The 27,245-nt window shown below is 41.5% G+C and overlaps 1 protein-coding gene across 4 annotated transcripts in view; it reads left to right on the plus strand.

Annotated features, from left to right (window-relative positions):
* The window catches only part of LOC131575634 (sodium channel protein type 5 subunit alpha-like), a 210,234-nt gene that overhangs the window by 173,663 nt on the left and 9,326 nt on the right, over window positions 1–27,245 (plus strand). For all 4 annotated transcript variants that reach the window (XM_058831335.1, XM_058831337.1, XM_058831338.1 and 1 more), the window contains 3 exons: window positions 1,517–1,690; window positions 16,707–16,829; window positions 23,432–23,713. In XM_058831335.1, the coding sequence (XP_058687318.1) occupies window positions 1,517–1,690; window positions 16,707–16,829; window positions 23,432–23,713 (579 nt within the window). The remainder of the gene's footprint in view (window positions 1–1,516; window positions 1,691–16,706; window positions 16,830–23,431; window positions 23,714–27,245) is intronic.

A 27,245-nucleotide genomic window follows, 5' to 3' on the forward strand; every position in this document is an offset into this window, starting at 1 on the left:
TTAGTAGAAAGTAGGGAGAGCAAAGGAAGGAGAGGAGGAAAGCACTTTAAATGGTTTGTTGTTATTTTTGCAGTAATTGCAAAGTACAGCAAGTCATCTGACAAAGTGAGCGAGCTCCTACGAGAAGTGATAAACTCCAATCTGTGCATTGTTTTCAGGCTTTCTCCAACAGCTCTTTCACACCCTTGAAATATCATTTTTGAAGGCAAGATAGGAGACAGGGTTGGAGCGAAAACGTCACCCCAAAGTGTGGGGACAAATGGACAAGCTTTGGCACAGGCTGCCAAAGCTTTCTTGTCAGTTTAATTACTGTTCCCTGGCAGGCAAAAGAGCAGTGTGACTGCCTGAGTGACAAGTACCACACTTCTTGTATCTCCAGGCACTGGGTGTTTGCTAACTTTCTGAAGCTTCTCAGAAAGTAGCTACAGATCTGGAAATATGTAAATGCAGATAATTCAGATGATTAGCACAGACCCTCTCAAATTATGTTTCTTACTGCCAAGTGCTCTGGGTCACATGATGGGATGAGAGTAATATGTCACAGCTTGGGTTATCCAGGTTACAGGGACTTGGGAGCAGCTTGTGTAACAGCAGTGGCAAAAGTAGCTGGGGAAGCTGACCATAATTCGGCTTAGAAGCCCCAAAACAGGCTGAATATTGGCAAACCTGACACCAGGATCCTGCCTTTTGTTTGACTTGCATTATAAAATGAAAGCTAAATTATGAGATATCTTTATTTTCTTTCTTTTGGGAGGCATATTGGTTTAGATCTTAAATATTTTAAAGGGGTTATTCAGTGGCTCGTATTTGATACAGATACTGAAACTCTTTTCATAATGCTCTGCATGAGATTAGTTGGAGAGACAGATGAGATGGGGAGATAGATACCTTGACCTTTAAAACATTATTGTTCTGCTAAGTGAATAATAATGAGCATTTCTTGAGGCAGAGAGCTGTAGCCACCTGAAATGTGATGGCTGAACAGAAGCCAGGGAACTCCAGTACTCCATAACACAGGCAGGTTAATAACCCAATTTGTCATCATTAGCAATAAGATCTATTTGTCTAAATGCAAGGGTCATATTCTGCCTCCTAAATATAGACTTCCCGTGCCCTGGGACATCTGAGGTGCCTGGGCAGCATTGGCACAGCCAGCAGGAGATGAGGCAGGATGAACCTGGGTGCTTTGGGGTGGCACTCTGCTCCTGGATTCACACTCCAAGTTCAGGGTGCAGGAGTCCTTCCTACACTCAAAGGATATCCAGCCAGTACAGCCAATAGAGGCTGGAGAGAAATAGCCAAGGCTGTGTCCACTGTAGGGGAAAGCTGAACAGACCTTTCTTAGGTCAGGGTCAGTCCTGTTTGTGCCTGAACACCCTTTTTAACTGTAATGTTAAAACATATCAGAAATCACAGACTGTATGTGATATTTTATCAGATATGGAGCTGCAGTGCAACACCTGTGCTTTCCAACAGGCCTCAGGAGCAGTTATTAACCAATCCTTTGTACTTCCAGGCCTTTGAAGATATTTACCTTGAAGATCGAAAAAACATTAAAACCATGCTGGAATATGCTGACAAAGTATTCACTTACATCTTCGTCTTAGAGATGCTCCTCAAGTGGGTGGCTTATGGCTTCAAGAAATATTTCACCAACGCCTGGTGCTGGCTGGACTTCCTCATTGTAGATGTGAGTATCATTTTGGAGCTACAGCGCTTCTCGTGTTGGATTTTGAGGTGGGTGGGAAAGGGCCGTTAAGTTTGGCAGCTTTGCATCTGTGAAATGACAGCTGTCGCTCTGATTGTGAGCATCAGCCCTGGGCAGGGCTCAGAGGAGGCTTGGATGTGTAACTGTGCATCCCCAGGATCCAGAGCAAACGGGAGCTCCTTCACTGGTGATGTAGATATGTCACTCTGCTCATCTGAGTCACATCCCCTTCCCCTCCCCAGGAATTCTCCCTTTCTTTCAGCATTTGACATCTCATTCCACACTCCCAGCTAGCACAAGGTCCAGTTACCTCAGCCTGCTCTGCACATGACCTGGGCACGCAGGTTTTCAGCAGATTAGAGGAGCTGTCCTTGGCAGAGCTCCCCAGCAGGGCTGCCAGCAGTGAGTAACAGTACGTTCAGTACTGGCTCCCAAATATTTACCAGTGCAGGAGTCCTGAAGAAGGTGTAAAAAGTCCTCTTGGCAAAGTGTCTGCACTGCTACAAAACATTGCAAAATACTCCAAATCCTTGAAATACCTCCACTCTTACTTCTCCTAATTTAAGGATAATCCTTAAAAGTTGTAACAAAAGGAATCTCATGCTCCAGGAGTGTTGCTAGTACCAGATATGGCTCCTCCAGAGATTCACTTTGAATCAATGTAGGATCTGCCAAATTTGGGAAAAGTCAGCAGCACCACATCTTCCAGATGAAGTCTAACATTTCATCTCAGTGTATCAATGAGGAGGCAATTATCTCCCTGAGGCCATTTCATATTAGCTTTAGGTATTAATGTGGGAGGCTGGCAGAGCTTTGCCATGATTATGTAATTTATTAAACTTCAGAGAAATTATTTTTCTTCATTTTACATCTGAACCTTGACTCGAGGGAAGAACTGCACTTTCTTTGGCCCCAGCCCAGGAGAGCACTTCAATGGGACAATTTGCTTGTTTGAAGTTATGGACATGTTTAAGTGCACTGCTGGATCAGAGCCTTTGGAAGCTTCTCCAGAGTTTTAATAAATTGATTTATGAAAAGGAAATTCTTTACATAAATTGTAGGTCATAAATTCTTTGCATATATGCTTAGAATCCTTTTAAAGGGAAGGCGCTCATTTTTCTCAGATTAACTCCAGCAGAAGGGGAAGGCCTGGTTTAATTACTTAACCACAAAATTGGAATCTAGTTCCTAAGTTATAGCCCAGCTCTGAAAACTGTTCTTACTGTGATTTAGGTGACAGAGCTTTATTTTTCCAGTTTCTCCATCTCCAAAATGGGACTAGTAGGACTCACCTAAAGTACTGGATGGGCTTCCAGGAATTTCTTATTGGAGTTACTGTTTCAGTGAGTTTCTGAAGACTAGAAGGGCTGGATGGGGGATGAATGTTGTCACAGCCATAAGTAGAGGTCCTCCTGATGGGAGCAACTGGGTGCAGGATTAATTCACTGAGGCAGTTTGGAACTCAGCTGCAGTTTGAAATTAGTTCCACACTTGTAAAATAACATCTCATTAACACCAAAGAGAGTAATCCACAAACTAAGCTAAATTCTCTCCTCTGTGTGGAAAACCCCCTTGGAACTGGAGCCACACAGGAATACAAAGTCCAAATGTAAATTAGCTCCATATTTGCCTTTTAACAGTGGAGTTTAAAATGACAGATTGGAGAAGCAGCCACAGATGGCCTGGGAAAGGGGCTTCAGCTTCCCCTGTCACACACCCAAGCACCTATGGCATAAAACAAGGGGGACACTGGCCCTGGGACTCCCCTTGTCCCCAGACAATAAGTCCCAGAGCCTTCTTACAGACCCAGAAGGTTTTATTTCCTCAACTCACATTTAAATATTCCACCCACATTTAAATGTTCATTTTGCAAGATCTCAGTCCAACCAAAAAGTTGCTCCACCCTTGAGTTGTTTTGGTTGGTGACTGACTCTAGGCCATCACTTGCTCTTTAGGGTTCTCAATGAATAAATCTTTTCCCCTTACACTATTCTTTTCTTAAAAATATTTTCCCAGTTCAGATTATGAGAACCTGGTGCTATATTTTTAGCAGGTTTAACAGATGCTTTACTCCTACCCTATTGCTAACCCTGCCACTCTGAATTGGCACAGTAATTTCCTATAATTTTTCCAGCACACTTTTTATTTCAATTTACATTTTCTTTTTGGTCCTTTGAGAACCAAATCACTGCAACTGAGCTGCAGAAGGGAGTGAATGGGTGAATTAGCTGCTCCAAAAGAAGCAGATGAACCACTTGTCTGATTTTCTCAAATTTATTTGTTTAAAATTATTCACTTAAAAATTCCTGATCTGCAAATTATTCATTAGTGGTTTGGTATCAGTATTCAAAATTCAAGCTGCCACGGTCGATTTTTGATTGGACATGTGAAACTATCTCTCATCTGTGTTTTCTCATTGTACAAATGCAACTCTGAATCTATTTTCTGTTTTGAATAATTCATAAAACCAGCTCAAAATTTGCAAGTATTCACTATTTCTAAATGGGGTTTGAACCCAGAGGGGTTATAAGCATATTACTGCTGAATTTATTTTTTTTTTCTATATATCCTGTCTTGTGAAAGACCCTTGACACTGATTTGGGCCAGTGGAACAGCAGAGGCTCCATCTGAGAGTTGTGGATTTCTAAAGAAACTTCTGTTTTTCAATGTCTGAACATCAATCCAGGAATCCATAAACTGAGCTATTTTTGCTGGATGTAGAGTCCCTAAAGGATGATCTCTGGCAATGGGCTTCTCAGCATCCCCAAGAAGTGTGCTAGTGTAGCAGAGAGTGCTTTCACATACATTGCAATACAATAATGTCCTATCAACAGCTCTGCTACAGATCTCTTTGGGAGGAAAGAGAAAGGGTTAACCAAACCATAAAATGCAGGCTCATTTCAGCTCAGGGCACCTGGGAAAGATACCCTAGATGTCTGCTGAAAGTTGAACCAACAACATCAATGTGCATCTATACAAGTTACCCTGCAAAAAATAAGTGTAGTGCTAAAAGTAACGCCCTTCAAGGCTGCAAATATCATCTCTCTGTGCTCATGAGCTGCTGTGGTGGGCACTCAATCCACAGCTCTTTTCACATGAGGGAAAGGCAGATACTGTAGTGTATCTGTGCAGACAGATAGAAGTGTAGACAGACATCAATATCACCATCAGGAATGGCATTAATGTACAATCCTCTTTCCTAGGATGCATGAGCAAGTATTTCCACAAAGAACAGATATTTTCCAAGCATCCATGCAATCAAAACCTCTTTGGACAAAGCAGATTAAACGAGGAGTCTGAACTTGGCCAGGGATGGAGGCGAGTGGCACCCAAAGTGAATGCTTGTGGGAGCTGCTCCCCACCAGGTCTGTCCTGCAAAAGCAGACAGAGCTGGGCTTTGAAACAAGGAGCAGAGATTCCACCAGCTGTGCACACTGGTGTCATGCTTGATGTTCCTTTCAATTGTTTCCTCTGACCTATAAATATTATCTTGAGCTTATCTAGCTTGAGCTTCAGCCAATTAATTCTGAGCTATGTCCCAGTCTCTGCTGACAGCAGATGGATTATTCCATTGCATGGTCAGTTTGGGAAAGACATCAGTCCGGGGCTTAACATCATTCAGAGTCTGGAGGTGTTGCAGTCAACAGCTTCTTCACCCACTGCTCATGCACTGAAGGCAGAGGTGAGAGGCTGGAACCCCAGAGAAGCTGTCACAAAAAAGCTCATGGGAAAGAGGTGTGAACTCCCAACTCATTAGTAAGAAAAGGAAAAAAATTCACAGCCAAGTTTCATTGCATGTGGCATTCACCAAGAAATCCTCTTAAACCTGGACTAATGTCATCACTCCACAGAAGTCCATTATCACAAATCCATCATCTCTATTGCAGCTTTTCTGTTCGATTTAATTAACCAAACGTTTGTCCCAGTCCAGGCTCAGAAAAACCCAGCCTGATTGTCATGTTCTGATTTCAGAGATGAGGGTTTCTCCACCAATTCTTTCTAAGATTATCCTGTCTTTCATGTCTTCACATGTGGAGAAAGCCATTTTCTTAAACAATTGCTTTGTTAGGGGTGCTGGCAGCCTCCTTCCCCTCCAGCCATCTCCAGCAGTGGGTGGTCCTTGCACTGTGTCCTGCAGCAGGGAGGGGAGAACATCTCTAATTCTCAGGTTTTGCCCTTATACCCCACTAGTTTCTCTCCAGCTGGGTCACCAGGGATGAAGATTGTTCTTTCCATCCCTTTTCCATCTCCCCTTCCGTGGAGGCAGGGGCTCCCAAGAGTTTTGGCTAGTAGATCTGTCTGCAAAATAGCTCAAGAATGGCTCAGCAATGGATTTGAAGACCAGGCATCTCAAAACAGTTATTCAACAAATCCACTAGGCAGGATTTTGTAGATGCTTTTATGGAAATGAAGTGATTTGTATTTTTTGCTCTCCTTAATAACTTTTGTGAGTGGCTCTAACACAGCATGTTTCTGGTGTTTGCCTGGAGCTGCTGAGTTGGTAACTAGAGATCTGTATTCCCCACTGAGCAACTTCCCAAATTTCCTGTTTGCTGCCAAATTTCCTGCTTGCTGGTTTGAGATCTGCTCATCGATGTTCAGGCATTAAATGTACCATCACTTTCCCTGAACACTTAAACAAAAATAAAGGTATTACGTTTTCCAAGATAGTTCCTGGAAAGCACTTGCTCTAAAATTTCCGTTTCAAATACTTCACTGTCAGACAACTTAAGAAGCAGCTAATAATCCTTGAATCTGAAATGAGTATTTTAAAACAGTCTTTTTATCCCTAGTTAAAATTGAATTGAATTAAATTATGCCCTTGTGTCGGATTGTCTTTAAGTGACAATTAAAAACTTGCTGTGTGAAGTAAATATTGATGGCTTATGATTACTTTAATTGTTTTTTTCCATCTGTATTCCCTGTTGATTAACAAGGTGATTTCTGTTTGCTGTACCAGTAATTACACAATCTGCTGTAATGAGTCGTTCCCAAACAGCACTGAAATCCAATTTGTATTCTTGGGACATTACCCTGGGAGCATGTGAATTTTGTCTAGTTTCTGTTCTGAAAAGCACACATGAGCAGAATGACAAAAATACAGCCAAGGCAAATTAAAGATAATACGTCTTGTCACTTGGAGCAGCATCTTAAGAGAGAACTTATTAGTGTTCTCTGTGAGTTGTCAGAAGTCCATGGGTACAATGGGATATTATAGCTTCAGAGTTCAGTTTTTGACTAGCTTTTTCCCAGTTCCTTGAAGCAAATGCACATGTGGGATTTTTGAAGTTGTCTCAGTGCACATTCTTCTGAGCCTCTCTGATGGCATAAACCCCTCAGATAACCAGTAGGAGTGAAGACAAGGAGCCCTGTTTTCAAGAGAAAAAAAAAAAAAAAAAAAAAAGAAAAAGAAAGAAAGAAGGAAAGAGAGAATATTCTCTTTTAGTACATATTGGCTAATTCAGGATAAGTGAAAAGAAAAAAAATCTACATGAAGATAAGTGGTTCTAATGTTTGTTAGCAGGTCAGCCGAGGCTGTAAATCTCCCTTCTGCTGCCCCACACTTAATCTCAACACAGCACATGCAAAAACATCCAAATGTCTGGTCTTATCTTGGTTTGCACCTCATGTTTGTGCCCACATGGATGTTAAAAGGGGAGAACCCAGGCTTTGCCAAGAGGAAGCACAATCTGAGTTTCAGACAAGGCACAGCAGGACAAAACATCCTGCAGCTGTAGGAAAAGGGGTGGAAAATGGAGGTGAGGAGAAAAGTCCACAGTAAGCCTAGTTCACCATCTGCCTGCACCTTGCAAAGTGGTTGGGAGATAAATAATTACTGCAAATGCTGGAGAATTTCAATTACTGAAGCAGATTTTCGACTTTCAAAAGTGCTGTAAAAAACCCATCTCTACACAGATTTTGCTGAGCTAGATTTACCAAAAATTTTTATTTTTCAAAGTTATTTAAAGATGGAGCACTTTTCAATGTCCTTTTTTAGAAGACTATGCTTAAAATGAAAATAATTAATAAAATCCTGGAGTTCTTGCATGCAACTTGCTTGGCCCTTTCCATCACTGGGAGTGGAGCCACCAAATTCCATTCACAGGGATATTCTCCCTTGCATGGAAAAGCTGAGCTGGGAGGGACACATTGACTGTGTTTAACAGTCCAGAGTCCCACAAACTCTCAAGGGACAGAGGAGGATGAGGGATTGTCCCACAGTTCCTTTTCCTGATGACCAGCACCTTTGAAACCCCAACTTGCAGACCAAAAAAACATCCTTCTACCATCCAGAATGGTCAGAAGCAGCTCAAGAGACTCCTCCTGAGGAGGAGAGGAAAGGAAGAAATGAAGGGATAGAAGCAGCCTGCAGAGGGACAGGAATTCTTTATTAGTGAGGGAGAGACGAAAGGAATTGGGATGAAACTTGAAAGCTGTGCCTTGGTGATGTAGAGATTTTATGCAGACCTCCTACCCTGGTGTGGCTGACTTTGGGATTTTGTGCTGAGACAAATGAAGATTAATATTCCTACTTTTGTCATGGACTCCTACTTATACTGTTATCCTTCCTGGCAAAAGTCAGGGATCCTACAATTCTTCAGTCCCTCTCCATTCTGCCATATTTAACACAACATGGACATATTTAATACAATTCAGGATCAATCAGCTTCAAGAACCCAACTAAATTGAGTTGATTTTCAAGCTAAGACTGTCATGTTTCCCACAACAATTTGGTATTTTTTCATATTGATTTGGAACTGATTAAATAAATGCTTTAGGGAAACAAGTAAATCCAGAACAACACCTTGAGGAGGCAACACAAACAGATTTTTCTCTTTTGTTGTTTGTGCTTTTTTTTTTTTTTGCTTGCTTGCTTGTTTGGTTTGATTGGCTTGTTTTGGGGTTTTGGTTTTCTTTGGGTTTTGGTTTGGGTTTGGGGCTTTTGTTGGGGTTTTTTGTTTGCTTTTGTTGTTGTTTTCATTATGTCATTTCTAAGTAGGATTCATCCTAATCCTGTCCAGAAAGAAACTTGCCTTTACCTCAGCACCTCAACTCCCAGCAGCTGGGATGGAAATGCAGCAGAATTGATGGGGCTGAGCCCAGGGAAATGTTCTGTCAGTAATCACTGTGTGCACCCCTGGCATGGTAACACTGTCTTCACATAATAAATAACAATCAAGCCCACTCCTGACCACAGCATTCAGCATCAGGGGGGTCCCCTGGGGTGAAACATGAGGTGGCTTTGGAGATCTTTTTAAGGGGAGAATGTCTTTCCTCTCCAGCTGCCCTAAATCCAGGCTGTCTCCACACTGCCTCTGCGTGAGGAGCAGAATGCAGCTGATGATGAAGAAATTGTTTTGCTCCAAATCATAACAGAGACACCAGATTTTCAAGGCATCTGCACCTGCACAGCCACTGTGGAGGGAGCCCCTGGGACTTGGCCAAGCTTTGTCTGATCAAGTTATACCAGGTGATCCCCAAAATTCACAGGCATCCCTAGCAGGCTGCCTAGGGAAGTGGTCACAGCACCAAGCCTGAGTTTAGTTTAGTTTAGACAATGCTCTCAGGCACAAGATGTGACTTTTGGGGTGCTCTGTTCAGGGCCAGGAGTTGGACTCCATGATCTCTGTGTGTCCCTTCCAGCTCAGCAGATCCTGTGATTCTGTGATCCCTACCCAGTGCTACTAAACAGGACTTCCAGGTGTGGCAAAGGTGCCTGTTTGCAGTGAAAAGGTGAATTGAGACAAGCTGAAAATCCATTTGTAAATGGTGAGGGGGAGAAAACTGCGGATCAATAAGTCGGTGTGCTGCCTCGCTTGATGAAAGCTCACAGTTGACTCGCCCTCGGAAATTAGCTGAGGTTTAATTCTTGATTCTCAGCCATCTGCCCTGGGAATTGACTGGAGCTGTTAGAAAAGCCTGAGCAGGTGTAGGGGAGGTGACAGATTAAGAGAACAGCAAGACATAAAGAGGTTCTTCTGGAAACCGCCAGGAAGCAATTAGGATGCAGGAATGATTTATTTAAAAGCATTTAACCCAACAAGAGTGGCACATGCTGTTTGCAACAAGGCTGCCCTCTGAAAAGGGAATGTTGCCTTGAAAAGCTTGGGCATGAGGACCTGGAGACAAGCTGAGAATGTGGAATATTAAGAGAATTTTTATAGCTTTAGTCTGAGTAGTAGATGGAAAAAAATTAATAAAAGGTGGAAAAGTCCTGTAGAAACAAAAACAAAACAAAGAAAAAACACAAAACAACAACCAAAAAAAAGTGGATGAAGTAAACGAGTTTTTAAACCTGAGTAATAGGAAGTAGCACTGGGCTTTCCAGGAGATCATTTTTGTTTATAATTAATCTAGGCACTCATGTAGCCCATCAAGTTATAATACATGAGAGCACTCCACGGGCTGTAATGAACTGCTGCAGAGAGGGAAGCCCTTTGATAGCTCATTTCCAGACACTTTTTCACCTCCAGGCCATGGACCAACCCTCAGAGCAGCCTTAAGGAGTTTGTACTGAACACGAGGGCTGTGATTCAAGGAAACAGGGAGCAGAGATGGGAATTTAGGTCACCTTAGTGTCTCTCTAATGTCCTATTTTTAAGACTTTCCTTTAACTTTATGCCTTCCTTTCATAATGCGCAATTTCTGGATTGGCAGGTGCAATCATAGAGTTTGGCATCTGTATGGCAGAAAATGCAGTGTCAGAATGAAAGGACAAAGGGATATTTTAAAAAAATAAAATGACAATAAAAGTCTGCTCAGAAAGAGTGGATGCTGAAAGGAATACCAACCTCATTACAAGCTCCCCTTTCCCAACCATATTTCAGAGAGCCAAAAGAAGGCCCATGTATTTCAGTTTATTTGCAGAGGCCCATTTCCCTGGAGGTTTTCCAGTTTGCATCTGGGGTAAAGACTGAATTCTGTTCCTTTTCAAATCAAGGGGAGAAACTTGTAACTTCAGGCCTGGCTCTGAAAGACACAGGACAGTGAAGAGGTCTGGGTGATCCTATCCTTGGCAGCAAAGGACAGGAGAAGCCAGGCTGGACTGAAAAGAGGTACCCACAGCAATCTGAGCACTATTGCTTCTATTTTGATTTTTTTTTAAAAAGACACAATTAGAGAGGGAGAGACAGGTGTTTTTGGGGCACACAAAAAGCTATTTGAAAGCACCAGGGGCCTGCATTAGCTGGAACTGCTTATTTAAATAAGTGGCCAGAGCTTTCAGCTCAGCTGCTGTGCTTCCATTCAGATGTCTTTTTTTTTTTTTTTTTTTTTTGCCTGCTGTTCCCTCCCCTCTAATTTGAACAAGCAGGTTAATTTGATGAAATCCCTGGCTGCATAAAGCATATGCTGTTGCCCATACCAGGAGGGAGGTCTCCCCTTCTCCCAGGGATAGAAGCGTGCAGGACATTGCTCTCAGATGTGTGCAGCAGCAGGCTTTTAGTGGAGATTCTGGTTAGTTTTAGGATTTTTATGATTATCCAAGGATGATTTTTTGTTTTTGCTCAGGCAGAATTCCCTGTTTTCAGGGCTCAGCTATTAATTCACCTCAGTGGTGTTCAGGGGTTAATTAGAACATGCAGTCTGTGCTGGGTAGTGCCTGCCTTGGAATGGCAGGTCTGCCTGCTCCCAGGTTATCTGAAATCATGTGCTTTTAGAGGAAAAAAAAACAAACAAACAAACAAAAAAGGAAGGAGCAGCCTTTATTCTAGCTCAAAAAGTTTATTCCAGTTGCTCCTTGCTGTAGGAATCTCCATCCCAGGATGAAACACTGCTGCCAAACTCTGTGCCCTTGACTCCCTGTAACCCCATGGACTGGGTGTCTGTGGAGGCTGCTAATATGATATTAAAATGTGTTCATGTAGGGAGGAACCCACTGCTGTTCTAAATGCAATCAGCCCTTGGGGAAAAAAAAACCAAACCTCTATGATATTCTAATTAAAGGCCTTTTTCCCTCCATGTGCTGCATTATCTCACTCCCTACTTTGTGATTGTTTTTCTGCCACCTTAAAATTCTGTCCCGGTGGCTTTTACTGGGTTTACACTAGTTTACAACACTGATTGCTTAGGTCATTGTCAGATAATGAAGACACATAAAATTATTGTAGAATTTTATCTCTGTGTGTTCATGGTGAATAATTTAAATAGTCAGACAGTGCTGCACATCTGTAACAGGGAAAGGACTGTGAGACCACTGTGAGCACACTGGGAATTTAGCGCTACTCCAGTCCTTTTTCTTACTTTAAAGAATGACAGAAATTCTGTAAAATAGTGAAATTTTGACAAGAACTTGGAAATTACTGAAAAAAATCTTCTGTTTCCTGGACAAAGCTTTGAAGTGGATTGTCAAAATTATTAAGACATTCAGAAATTACTCTCATTAGAGTTATATTATGTAAGTATTTATATAATTTATACAGCTATCAATGAAGCTAACCTTTCATCAGAGATCCTTCTCTGTGTTCTAGCACTCTAAATTCATTGATTCTTCTTGATTTTGCCCTGGAAACATATGAATGTCATACAGGGGGACACTCCAGACCCAAGCTAATGCCTCCAGGAGACTGACTTTCAAAACACCAGCCACAGGTTTGTTAAACCCCATGGCTGGTACTTCTAGTGCCCAGTGCACCAGAATTAAAAGCTCTCATTTTTCCCTTGATCATGAGACTGAAAATGGCAACTTTAAAGCTGTGAGGTTCATTTAACTCTCTCTTCTCTCAGCTCCAGGCATCTGTCATGCAAATTATTGTAAAATTTATACAGATAAACCTGTGTGTAGATATTTGTGGGAATATAGAAATAATGTGGGAATATAGAAATACAGGTCTGTATTTATTGACACAATATTCTTATAGATACATAGATAAAACTGTCTCTGGGCAAAGAAAGCCAGGAACAGGAGCAGAAATTTTCCCTGAATGCCAGGATCAGAGAGAGCTCCACACTCTGCCTATCTATGATAGCAAGAGGATAAATTGTTTAGGTAGCACCTGCAAGGCTTTGCCAGGAGCCTGAGCTTTGTTGGGAAACTCTACCATGGAACTGGGCAGTAAATGCTGACTCTTTCAGGGTTTTCTCTCTTTTGGGCTGGAATAAATTCTGGGAAGTGTCTAACAGCACTGAGGCTGGGCTCTTGGCTGTGCTGAGAGGATCCAGGGAATGCAAAAAAGGGAAGATTGCCACAGGATGGACAACCTAGTCCATGAGATTAGGGAGACTTGTGTGTCACAGGCTGAAGTCTGTGGAGGCAGGACTGCACACACTGATTTATGAGGAGCTCTCTCCCCATCATTGCTGGCCAGGTTGTGCACTGGACTTCAGGTTAGGCAGAAAATTCCAGCATCAGCATTGTTCTGGAGACTTCAGGGTCACCAAAGGAGCATCAGATCAAGGGGATAAGGAACAGTCCACACCTAACACAGGGAAACTGTTCCCTGATTAAGTTAAATGGAAAGCTGTGAAAGCTTCCATTGCATAGTAAGATCTAGTAAGTTCCAGAAAGACCTCCAAGGGAAATGCTGGAGACAGAGCAAATGGGAGCTGTGATAAATCTGTTTGGCTCAGAAGAGGTGCACAGGAGGATGAGGGATTGCCTTGCCTGTAACCTGCCATGTAAAAGGTGAAGCTGAGGTGAAAGCTCAAGGTCAATGGCAAATTGGGTGTTTTATGGGAAATGGTTCCAAGCAACAGTGGCTCCTTGGGATTCACTTGCTCTTCACCATGTTGCAGTGCTGCTTCAGGGGTAGGTTCTTACAAAAAACCTACAAAGCTATTTGCAAACAGGTACTGAAAAGATTAGAAATGTGTGTATGACACATTTGATTCTGAATCTGGAGGTTACATTGACCCTAGAGGTGTTTTCTGGGTGCCAGCACATTTTTGATTCTGAGCATAGCACAAAGCAGAACTTTAGAGAAGCTCTAGGCTGCATAGCCTTGCAACAGTAAAAAAAAATAACAGAAATAGCTGACTTCACCTTTTGTTGTGATTATGTGGGGCAGTCAGCACCATTTTTGAAAGCTGCTTGATTTTTTTCCTAAAAATAACCTTCTGGGTCACTTTTAATCAAGTCCAAATGGCCAAGTCCCTGCGTTGGTAATTCTTCTATAAATAAAATATGACAAGGATACCTTCAAAAGCAACATCCAAGCATTTAAACAAGTTGTCTCGAACTCTGTTCTGACTCCAGCCTTGTAAATCATTGCCAAATATCACACAGCTTCATGACCTAATCCTCTGCAGAGATATCTAATGCTGTGTAAATCTGTGTCAGGAGGGCAACACCACCTGTGATGTGTTTCAGGGTGACATTTGTGGCACTCAAAAGAAAATAGGAACCCACTCAGACCCAAAGTCTGGTCTTTTTGACCAGATTTGAACCAGAAACCTTCTGCCTTGGGAGAAAGAGCAGTTATGGGACACAAATCCAGGGTGAGGGAGGAATCATGCAGATGCTCCAACCAAAGCAGTTTGAAGACTTTGATAAGATCTGATTTAAGTCATCATGGATGAAACTAACAAAGAAGTGTTGGGCACCCTATATTTAATTAATTTTCATTTAGATATCTACATTCATTTTACGGATCAATTTTACAAATTACTGAGCTTCCCCTGGTCTGTGCATGTATGGATCTTGGTTTCTATCTTTATTTCTATCTTTATACAATCACTGAGCTGTTGTTCTCATACCTTCAGCCTTTCTGAATAGGAATCTCCAAGGCTTTGTGAGGTTAAGGCTGTTTTCTGCACTAAACTTTCCACCAAAGACAGAAATGTGTGCCAGAGGGTTATTCCTATCATGATTTCTCCTTAATGCCAGCTATTTTTTAGACTTTTAAGATGACTTAATTGAATGGCTTTAGTGTATAACTACAGTGCACTTTTGCTTACTGCTGTTAGAAAAATCCTCAGCCCTTTATCATTATTTAGTCAACATTAAGTTAGTGGGAAGAGTGAATAAAAGGAGGAGGGTTTGAACTCTGTGTTAATGCAACTTCAGAGTACAGGACGGTGAAAAACAAGGAAGGCATAAAATGTGTGCATTGGTGAGCTGAAGATGTTTTTTAAATTAAACCCAGGTTTTTTTCTTCAACAGTGAGCATTGGGTGAGCAGGATTTGGGTGAAAGGAGCATGTCAAGCCTATGGCATTGCTTACTCTGAAATGACTTAGGCATCATGCTGAGGTCACAGGTTCAGATCTGCTTTCCTAGAGAAAGAAACAGTGGCTTTGCTGGTGATTTTTACCTCCTCAGTGTCTACAGAGCCTAAGACATCAGACCTTGAACCCAGTCTGCCTGTCTACCGTGATGTTCTTATAGGGCACTCAGCACTAAAAGGCAGAAGTGTTTATTAAACCCTTCCTTCTGTCCCAGCTGCTGGGTCTGTGCACAGGAGGTGAGTCTGTGTCACACCTTGTTAAAGAGTGACACGTTACAGGGTGACAGCCAGCCTCTGTGCCACTTAGTCATCTGCAGGGGAAGTGACTTATCCTGGCAGAAACCCCAGCTCAGGGTTTCTCTGAGACCTCCTGCCCTTAGTTGCCCACATGGCACAATAAAGCCATCACCAGGTAAATAATTTAACAAATTGAGCAAGTTTTTACAAAGGTGCTTAGCTGTGCAGACAATGCTGGTATGTAAATAAATGCATATTCAGGAGGAAGGCTGCTCCACAGGGGACACAGTCTTGGGACTCAGGACCAGGCTGGTCTTGCCCTGATTTATCCCAGACCTCATGGGTGATGCTGGGCTGCTCAGCCAGCAGTGGGCTTCACAGTAAAAAAATCATCCCATCCTAAAATTAAAAGGAAAGTTTCTCTCCAGAGCTGTCAGTGTTTAAGGGGGTACCAAAGTTTCCTTACACTAAGCACCTATTTTTTTATAATATAAAAGAATCCCTGCTTTTAGGCTTAGCTGTTGTCTTGAAAATGACAACAGCACCCACCCCTCAGAGATTAACTTTGCACACTCCCATTGGTGAGCATGAAATATCCAGTACTGTGATAACTGGGGCTGTGAGAATGTAAGAAAAAAAAAATAAATTAAAAAAGAAGAAAAGGAACTGTGATAAGCAATATATGCAGGTTTCTCCTTCTAAAACAGATAGTATTTTATAGTATGTGATGATTAATTCTGGTTGGGTTTTTTTGTTGTTTTGGGGTTTTTAAATACATGTAAATTGGCATGATACCTACGGTGTTGGAGAGGTGTTTGTTTTCATTCTTTGCTCAGTAGGATTTCAGGCTGTGAACACTGATTTGAGCATGTAAAACCCTATTGCTCCATGTGTTCATAATCTCCACTGTCAGTTCATTCAGAATCCCGTCCTGTGCCTGATACCACCCACATTTCTGACCACCTGGGGCACTACAAAAGCTCTGGGAACATGAAGAGCATGGGAACCCCTCCATGCTGCTTCCAGATTCAGAAAGCTCATTTCAAAGAAATAGTCTTTGAAAAGTGTGGACCTCAACACTGAGCACCTGTCAAATTTTCATCTCCTTTAGAGACCATGCAGAAACCAGAAAAAGTGAATAAAAGCAGAATGGAAAAACCATGCACATCATTCTTTTAAGGTCTGTCATATAGTCATGTCTGCCAGCAATGTAGGAGACTTGTTTCTAATCACTTAGTTGAAGACTAGTGATTAAATGTAAATACCAAATCCTTTATCTCTGCTGGAAAGGGTTAGATGCGCTTTCTTCCAAAAAGATCTAAATTGTAACACATACCTGAGTGATATTTTGGGCAGAGGAAGATACACACACCTCAGGGAGTGCACAGGTGGGTCTGTTATGGTGATCTCCTTTCTTATCCACTTTGTGAAGGATCATCCTTTCTTCTGCGTGGATCCAATGGAATGGCTCCCATTTAAGACGTTTTTCCCCACTGTTCCACTAACCAGCTGTTTCTTTCCAGGGAGGAAAGTCAGAGGAGAAGGAAAATGGCAGGAGTGTTCTAACAGGTTGAATTTTTGCTTTGTGTCTCCATCCAGGTCTCTTTAATCAGCCTGGTTGCCAACACCCTTGGATACTCGGAGATGGGTCCCATCAAATCACTCAGGACCCTCCGGGCTCTGCGGCCGCTGAGAGCGTTGTCACGGTTTGAGGGGATGAGGGTAAGAGGACACAAAGCATCCATCAAAGCTCAGCTTTGTGTGGATCCAAGTGTAACAGGGGATTGTTGCACGTGGCTTTGTCAGGCAAAGGACATGAGTGATAGTGCATTATCAAAGCAACAAAGAAACCCTCCTCGGTCTTGGTTGCGGTTGTGTCATCGCATCTTTATCCTTGGGTGGATTTAGTGATAAACTAATTCTGCTGCCTAACTTGTCATACTATGCCTTAAAAAACAGCTTTTTGGATGAGGAAGCATCTGGCTATCAATTACCTCTCAATTATAAGGTGTATCAGGGGAACAACCAAGCTGAATTTTGCTCCCTGTTTTGACATACATTAAAATGAGAGTGACTGGAAAGTTCTTAAGGATGTTTTCACTAATAATTAAAGCAAAAATTAGAAATGCTAAAGATAGGGAAAGCAAATGAATGAATGATTTTTTTTTTTTTCCCTTTGAACAGATTGCAGTTTTAATGAGGAATGTTGGGATTAACATTAAAACCATGTAGTTTGTGCTTGTTGCTCCATCTTGTGCATCCATCTCTTTTCTTTTCTGCATTCCTTTGCCACTGTTATATCCCACAGCATACCTGTTTATTTGTCAAGCCTACCTGCTAACAAGGATCAATTATTGTTTAGATAAGCCCTTTATGTAATTTGTCACACCTTGCAGGCAGTGACAGCTGTGTTCTGTATAAACTGAGGTTACTGCTAACCTTGCAGATTGCATAGCAAGGTAAAGCAAATCTGTGACAAAATTCTGTGTCAAATTATATAGGTGATCCCAAATCTATCTGCTAGGCCAAGGAAAATGTTACATATTTCACAGTGATCTATATTCAGGGTAAAGCTTTCCTGTAGACAAATTTTGGTCCAAATCATCAGTGACTAAATGTGTATTTCATGCACTGATCTCCCAGCAATGAATTATTCTCATTGCAATGCTCTCATGGCAAGAGACTGAAGACTGGAGAACCTAACAACTGAGGTGAGCTAGGAAATATGGTGATACAGCAGTGTAGGAAAACTCCACATCTACTATTTTCCTATTCTGTGGATGACCAGATTTGACAATATAATACTTTGTTCCAAAGATTCTGTGATTAGCTAAATCATATTATTTTTGTGGATGAAGATGAGGCAAGTATTGTTGCAGACCACCTCTGTGTTAGTACTAAGACAAATAGATTCAAAAGGCTCTCTTTTTCCAGGCACCCAAACCTGAATTGTTTTGGTCACCACAATCTTTCCAGCAGTCAGGCAATGTTTTGCAGGTAGTTGACCAAATAAAACAAAGCCAAAGTGTAAAGACTCAAAGTGAGGTTGCACTGCTGACAATAATTAAAGCTCTCACTCCTGCCATTTGATGACCTCACTCCAAGTCTTTATTAAACATTCACAGATGGAGCTATTTCAGCATTCAGAATTAGCAAAAGCAGTAGTTTGACTACCAGAGTGATTTGTGCACAGATTCTCTCAAATCAGTTTAGGTCTGGCTTATGAAGGCTTAGCTTTTACTGGTGGATAACAAAGCAAAACTCAGCGTGCTCTAAGATGACATACAATTGTTTACTCATGATTCCACATCAGTTTAGCTAAACTGGAATCAAACTGAATAGCAATGGGGAAATGAGCCAAAAACATCAGAAAAGCATTAGTAGAATAGAGAAAAAGTAACATTAAAACTCCTCATTTCTCTCTGAGAATAGCAAGAGGCTGGCTTGGTAAAGATCTTAACATGGATCAGCAAAGCAAATTTCCTTCCCAAAATGCTCATTCTTACAGGCCCCTCTGTTCCTGACTCAACATCCTCTTTTCTTTCCTGTACTGTTGCTGCAGCTGAAATATATTCAGTCATTCTGAGCTATCAGAGGTGGTGAATTAGCTTGTAAACCACGATAAAATATAATTGAGAATACGTGCTATTGGAAAAGCAAATCATTTTAGTTTTAGTTTGTCTAACCACACTTAACAAGACTAGGGACAGTTAGACCTTTCATTATTAGGAGTTCATATGCTCCAAAATGCACAGGAAAATTGCCAGCGCAGTGATGGATTAAATAATGATAATGTTGAGAAGCAAACACTGACAGTGAGAAAATAATAAGAGTTTGCTATATTATAATGCCTCTTTCTTGAATAACTGAAACATCTCTGCAGGGCTAGAACAGGAGCAAGAAAGCTCTCATTTACTGCAGTAAGAGACTTATTTCATCAATGTTGTGCCTAAATTTTGGAAGCAATTTTGTCTGAGACAAAGGCACAGAGTAGCCCTTGGGTGGCCAAGAGAACCCGTTGCCATCAGACCTCAGCTCTTTCCCTATCTCGAAACAGTCTGGGACCTGTGCAAGTTTGACACAAGTCTCAGCAGCTCCTATGCCATGAGAGATCTGCAAAAGAGGGATGAACTGGTGCCATCCTGCCCCTCAATCCTCAGAAAAAGACCCCAGAAAGACCAGGATCCCCCCCGACACTAGTGTAGACCCAGAGGCTTTACACTCATGAGCCCAGAATAAAGTAGCTGCCTGTCCCATCTAATGACATCTCTCATGTCTCCTCATTTGTTGTCCATCAGGGAATTATTTCAGAGGTGGCACTTCCCTGCAAGGGAGGTTATTTGCAGGATTTTAGGAGGATGGGGGGAATGATGAGAGACCATTTACTGTGAAAGTGATACTGGGCGAAGTCATGGTGAGACTGCTACAAGATATATGCAGGAAAGGAACAGCATAATTAATGCTAGTTAGCATGATTTCATGGGAATAGTTCTTGTAATACTGAGATGGGCCTTTGATTTGATTACAAATTATGCTGATGATAGTAACTGTGCTGATACAGAATCCCTGGATTTCAGAGAGGAATCTGATACCATGAGACATTGTGATGAAAACATGAGCTTTGTACCAAGACAAGTAAATACATTTTAAAATGGGTGATGGAGCTCAAAAAGTAATTGTAAGCAGTGACCACACTGTAAATTTGGTGATGAGCATCTCAGGGTGAGGGATTGTTCAGAATGAGAACTATCTTTAATCTGTACTTTAACAGCATCTGGGAGAAAATATGAAATCTTTGCTGACAGCACTCAAAATGAGTGTAAGTGAAATTACAGATAAGGGAATTATGCTGGATGATCTGGATCACAGTGAAAAATAGATCTATTGTACAACACACATTTTAATAAACCTACATGCATCGGCTACCTCGGGAGGAGGAATGTAGGTCACTCTGGGGGAAGTTTCTTGGAAAACAGCAGCTGAGAAGGACATAGGGATCAGGATGACTGTTCAACAGGACACAAGCTTTTGGGCCAGTCTGACAAATGAGGTGACTGCTAGAATCCCTGAATATGCAGGGAAATAACCCAGCAAACAGAGGGACAGTGCAGTGCTTCGACACTGGAATTCCATGAAAGTGCTGGAAAGGGGGAACTAAAAATGGGAAAGTCTCTGCAGGGAGCTACGAGTGTGATTAAAAATCTGAAAGAACCATGATAGCTACAAGGAAGCTCTGATTTTTTAATTACCCAGAGCAATGTGCAGTGGTAACTCCCCCACAATGAAGATGGGAATGATAGGAGAAGACAGCTAAGAGCAGATGCCTCAAGTTCAGCAAATTCCACCTAAAAATGCAGCAACTGCTTCTAACACTGAGGACAAAGGGCACTAGGAACAGATTATCTAATAATACATTTTTTCCTCTGTTATTTGACATCATGACACTGTAAATTAGATGTCTTTGCAAAAGCTGTTCCTGAGCTTCACTGGGAGTTATAGTCTGGGCCTGAAATCACTGCAGGGAGTCTGATGGGCTCTCTCAGAGCAAAGGGAGGATTAACTCATCATGCAAGTCTATTTCTGGATTAAAAATCTGAATCAGCTTTGGTTGAGGAGGTGTCCTGTGAGATCAGGAGAGTGGGGACCAAACACAGGTTATAGATTGCACCACTCTGAGCCAGGGCAGAGGGTGGCTCAGTTTCTAGGCTGTCCCTAAAGAAATCTCTTGGAAGGTGGTTTCACCTGTAAAGGTATTGATGGAAACCAACAAGGATGAAACTTTTTCTTATGCATGGATATATATCTATCTATATCTATATCTATATCTATCTATCTATATCTATATCTATATCTATATCTATATCTATATCTATATCTATATCTATATCTATATCTATATCTATCTATATCTATATCTATATCTATATCTATATCTATATCTATATCTATATCTATATCTATATCTATATCTATATCATCTATATCTATATCTATATCTATATCTATATCTAATCATCTATATCTATATCTATATCTAGCCATTCCAAAGTGCAGCAGAAATTCCTCCTTCTCCATGGCAAAGTGTACAGCTGAACTTCTAATATGATAATATTAACTTCTAATTATGATAATAACCTGCCTTCATGTATCCAGACCTTCCTCTCACTTGTCTCAGTACAAAACAAGAATGCTTCCACCAGAACAAATGGCATCACACTGGTGTAAGAGCAGAAGCAGCAAGGGAGGAATGAACCCCCCTGTTAATAATTCATTCAGAGAGGTGTTGCAGGATTTGCTGCAGCCTCATGTCGTGTTTTGTTATCTACAGGCCATTGAACATAACTCAGCAGAAGGAAAAAAGCAGGATGTGGACACAGCCATCACTTGTACTGCTGAAACCTGGATGTCTGTGTCCTGTCACTGGGAGCTGGGTTCAGCAGCACATGAAACACAAATCCATGTGGTTTTGCTGGCATGGGTTAAAACTAAAGAAGAATATTGTTGTGCAGAGAAACAAATGAAAACTACTTTGACAAGAGCCAAGGCTATATCCAAACAAGCCCTTGATTTGGAAATTATTTGGCATTTCGGTTAACGTGGTAAATTTGGTCTAAAAATGATGAGGTTAGAAATTGATTGACATCCAAAACTGAAAGATAAAATTAGCAAACAAAAACAAAAACAAACAAAAAAAAAAATCCAAGAAAAGTCATCAGGAACGGGCCTATACAGAAAAACAAAACAAAACAATTGGTCAAACAGCTTTTCCTGTGTGAAAATCAGCTTCATTCATAAATGCACAAAAATATAAATCTGAGTTTTGGAAGATCTACATAATTTTGTATTGTGTGCTATAGAGGAAGCTGCTGCTATACATGCATGAAAAGCATTTCACTCCTCTGGGTATTTTTCTTCCACAGCAATGCAAAAATGATGGAGAAGTGAATGTTGCATTATTAGCTTGTCAGAAAATTGGACACTAACACAAGAGAAAAGAGCTGACATTTTCCATAATCAAATTCACCAATTGAATAAAGTTTAATTTTTATGGATCAATATCACCTTGTCTCAGTTTCAGAAATGTAGATGGAGAAGAAGAGCTGAGTGGTCTCCTATCAGATTTTAATCTCCAAAGCATGAGATAGGGATGGAGACAAATTCATGTTGTGGGGCTGGTGTCTGCAGCTATGTGGGAGCCAGCATTGCCTGGACCATGCAGAGGGAGCATCTCCAAAGGCTGTGAACATGGAGAAACCTGGTTGGCATTGGAAGGGGAAAACTACATTTTGTGATAGAGTTCTTCCCTCAGAAAATATCTTGCATGGTGTGACTCTTGGGGTGTCCTGTGCAGGACTGGGAGCTGGGCTCAGTGACCCTTGTGGGACCCTTCCAGCTCAGGATATTCTGTGATTCTCTGATTCTTTAGTGTAAGGTTTGATGTGCATAGATGCCTTAACCACCTTAAGCCCTGACAGTGCTCAATACAGCCCAATACAGTAAATGATGTGTCCCTTGCCTGGTGGGTGTAATGGTATTACAGTACTGCATCCAAACCTGGCAGCTGTAGAGGGTCTGTAGATGGCCTGAACCTTGGTTTTTTTTGCTTGGCTTCAGCATGGAGTCCATTTCCAGTGCCATTGTTCACACACCTTAGAAGCTCCTTCTGTTTTTTGTTTTAATTTATGATTTTATGCAGGGCATTACCGCCCTGCCTGTGTATGAATTTTACAGCATAACACAGGGGGAAAAAAAAAAAAAGGAATTTTTTTTGTTAAATTAGAATGATTTTGCTCTTTTAATCATGCATACTGATCAGATAGGAGAAGCTGGCTTAGTACAGTATGTCTCAATCTGTTATTATTTAATTAAGCAAAATCTGTCATAGCTATAGTTCACAGCTACAGAGTCCTGAGTGGGGTCAAAGATTTCAGAAATCTTTTTTTCTCTATTTTGAGTCACTGTAGTGCACCCCAGCCATTTGCAGTTAATCACATTATTATTATTATTATAGTTTGACTGAAGTGTACTATCCAAAAGGATTTGAGAGGTCAAGATGACTTCTGAATTCAGAGATTCCTCTTGAAAAAGCATCATCCCTTGGGTGGGATGACAACAGATTCTTTCTTTGATTACCAAAAGGAAAAAAATAGTCATGTTTGAAGCCTTTGGGGGTGGTCTGGCTCCTTAGGTAGTGGCAGTGCTTATCCACCTGTCACCATGCAAGGGTTCAGACTCATTAATCAAGGGTGCACAGCAGCTTGTTAATGAAGTGTCTGTACAAGTGCTGACATTAATTCTGTTTTCCCTTTCCTGTTCCCCCCAAGGTGGTGGTGAATGCCCTTGTGGGAGCCATCCCTTCCATCATGAACGTTCTGCTCGTCTGCCTCATCTTCTGGCTCATCTTCAGCATCATGGGAGTGAACCTCTTTGCTGGGAAGTTTGGGAAGTGCATTAATAAGACAGAAGGAGATATGCCTTTGGACTCTAAAATTATTAACAACATGAGTGACTGCATACTTTACAACGTGTCAGGCACGTTTTACTGGACAAAAGTTAAAGTTAACTTCGATAATGTTGGTGCTGGGTACCTGGCTCTGCTACAAGTGGTAAGTGTGACCTCCAGAAATTAATGGGCAGATGCTGCTGGTTCTCACTGAAACCATCCATTTAAAAGCTCAGGTTAACCTCTGGGCTTTTCTGGGTTTTTCAGCCTTACCCATCAGGAAAATGTCTTTCCTAAAGAATAAATTAATAATATTTTGCATGTTAACTTGTCCTAGATATATTATAGCAGTTTTTGATTTTAATTTGAATTTCTGTTGCATCACTAATACAATTTTCTGGGAGGTGATGAGAATAATGAGGTGAATTAAAGGCCATTTTGTCAATATTGTAATCCAGAACAAAGTTCACTTCCAGGAAAAAAAATCTGTGATACAGGAAGGACTGTCCATGCAAACAGGGTGCACTGACCTTCCTTAACAGACTGGGTTTTCACTATATCCTGCTGGGAAAAAAATGAAGTTATAGTGCCTTCAGTTTCCCAGTTGAAGTTACTGCATAAAGTTGTAGTCTTAATTTATGGCCTTCTGTTCACTTTCCATTTTTAAGAAGGACACTGGTGCCTCTCATTCTGATTCCTCACCTTGTGTCCACCTGCTGAAATAATGATTCACATTGAATCTATGGGTCATGGTGGGGATCAGGTTGTTGGCACAGGCCCTGGCCCAGCCTCTCTGGGAAGGTGACAAGAGCACAGTGGAAAAGAGGCCCCTGAGGTTCAAAGATGATGGAGATATCTGAGCTATAAAGGCAGAAAGAAGCCACTTCTACAACCTTTTTCACCATCAAATGTAAAATATAGATAAATGGGTTGTATGCACTGAGATTCACTGTGTTTTGACACAGGACAGCCTAATAGAAAGAGCCACCAGAGACTCCACCTTGTCCAGGCCCTGCTGAGTGATTTCAGACAAATTGTTCTGTGTTCCAAATCCACAGGGCCCTCACATGAAGTTATGATGCTTATTTCCATTGTTCCTAATCTGGAGCCAGATGATGACAGGGCCTGGATGTGCACTTGGAGTGTTTGCTGTATTTCATTTTTTACACACAGAGTTAAACAAGCTCCTTGCTACATCTTTGGACAGGGAGGTTTCTTTCTTGAAATATCTGTGATGGCATCCCTCGATTCTGGGATAAAAAAGTTGTGCTCTGGGAGCTCAATTCATTTGTCACATGTAGAATTCAGCCTTTGCAGAGCAGCAGGGTGCTGCCTTAGCCCCTTCCTGCCCTTCCCAAGGGACATGAGCCTCCTGCAAGTCCCCATCAGATCTGCCAGCCCTTCTTACCAGGAGCGAGTTTGCTTTTCCCAGATCTGGTTTTCTCTGTCACAGGTGCATGGAACAGCTCCATGAAGAAATTTTCCTTCCTCGTGGAAATCCTTGTTTTTACATGAGCAGTTCCTGGGACACAAACACTTGAGTTTGAGATTTGATCCCTGTCCATTGAGTTTGTGCTTTCACACCCTCTGGAAAGCAGAAACATTGGAATGGGCACAACCACTTTTGATTCTTTCCATGACATAAACTTGCTGAGAGTGAGAGCTTTTATCTGTTGCACATAATTACGATATTCAGCTCAGCCATGCAGGGTAGATTATTTCACTTTGAACATCTTTAATTAGATTTTCTGTTCTATGTAGTATTTTCTTTGTCTTTCATTTCAACATCCAATGTAGATGAGCAAGAATTTCCAGCTTTAAAATATTGTGCCTTACCTGAAGCTTCTTAATTCTTCTGATTACATAACAATTGCCTACTTTTTTGTGGGGGGGAAGCTCCATCAGAGAGGTAGCTACTCCTTCACCATTTCTTTTATAAGAATCAAGCTCAAGTTTTCTGAAAATCTTTAGCTTTTCATAAGTGGACATTTCCTAAAGAATATCCTGAAGTAGTCTTTTCTAGTCACTTCTGTTGGGATCGGTGGTGGCAGAAGAAACATAACTGTTGTAAGGTGGATCTCAGCACACATTTGAAAGGAATGGGCTAATGCTGCTCTTTTCCAGTTGAAAATTGATTTGATGACCCTGCAGGTTTCATTCAAACCTGTGATCCTGATTTGGGTAGGAAAGAAATAGTTTTTCCAGTTGCAAAAGCACAAAAGGAGTGTTATAAAACTAGGCCTGGTCAGGCTGACCAAACTGATTTTAGCAGGAAACAAGTTCAGCTTCTATGGCAGGTGGCAGCTCCTTCTTCAGAGAGGAAGAGCAGGAGCCAGTTTCCATTAGGGGATTGATTTTGGCTTTAATCCTGCACCTGGAGCTCTTATGTCTGCTGCTGACCAGAGGCAATAAAGTGAAAAGGCGACACAGGCAAAGAAGGGGCCCAAACATCTGGATCTCTTTTTCCAGGAGCGTTGGTTACGGGTGCCCCTTGCCAAATATTCTCCATGAGGGATCACATTTCACCAGCAAACCCCCGTGGGAAATGCAGGGGCTCAGCTGACAGCCTAGCTCTCCATGAGAGACAGACACCTCCGTGCATCCCTGTGCACAGCAGGACAAGGAGGAGATAAGCATTTGGGTTACTGCCTGCCAGGATCCAAAACATGAGAGTTTTAAGTGTGACTTGTCTTTTGACTGCTGACATTTTCCGCTGCCACAGCGTGGATCTGAGCTGCTCTGGAGTTCCTTTGGAATGCCTGCAAATCCAAATGGAAACGTGTAAAACAAATCTGCTTGATGTTCTGTCTTCTTCAGCAGCATATCTGAAAGAAATGTAAGTTGCTGCTATGGAAACTTTAGGACATACTTCTATCCAGAGGAAAGCTTTCTGACAATGTAGTTGAGAACTGCATTAAATTTTCCCTAAATATCTTCTGCTCTTTTCCTACCTCGATTGGGATCCATTGTGTTTTCCTGAAGATGGCCCTTTGGGTTAATGAGGCTGAGAAAAGTCAATCATGTCATGAAAAGTCAAGTGCCAAGCTCCTCCAATGAGCAAACAGGCTGTCCCAAAACAGGTTAATAAAATAACAGAGGTAACTAGTCTGCTCACTCTACAAGCAAGAGGAATGCCTAATTCATGGCAAAGATCTTTGCCATCACAACTTTTTGACTTGCAAGGGGGATGATTTCACTTTCCTGGTGATTTAACACTCCTAAAACCCTAATCTAACAGGAAGAAGGTCTTGCTACAATCTGGTGCTTCAGTAAAAGTTTTCCTGTATTCCAAATTTTCTTAAAGTATCACAGCACCTAAGTTTGATAAATCTGTATTTGAGCTGATCAAAGAAATATCTGAAATTCCCAGCAGTAGTTTTGCATTTCCCTTGTGTGATCCCACCCTTCCACCCTGTGATCACCTCCACATATTTTTTTGCAATGTATTTTGAAATTTCAGATATCTGTTGAAGAATACCCAGCACATAAGTGGCCTTTCATGCAGCATCTGGCTTGTTTGGAGAAGTTCTTCTTTGACAGAATGGATTTACATTGACTATATCCTACTTCTCTTTGAATATGTCCTATTAACTCTGTCATTTTGGGACTCCAGATAAGGAATGAGGAGATAACAGAAGCAGTCCTAGACCAGCACAGCAAGCAGGAGCTGCAGAGTTAAAGCAACCCCTCATGCC

This window comes from Poecile atricapillus, chromosome 2 (genome assembly GCF_030490865.1).
Source record: "Poecile atricapillus isolate bPoeAtr1 chromosome 2, bPoeAtr1.hap1, whole genome shotgun sequence".
NCBI lineage: Eukaryota > Metazoa > Chordata > Aves > Passeriformes > Paridae > Poecile > Poecile atricapillus.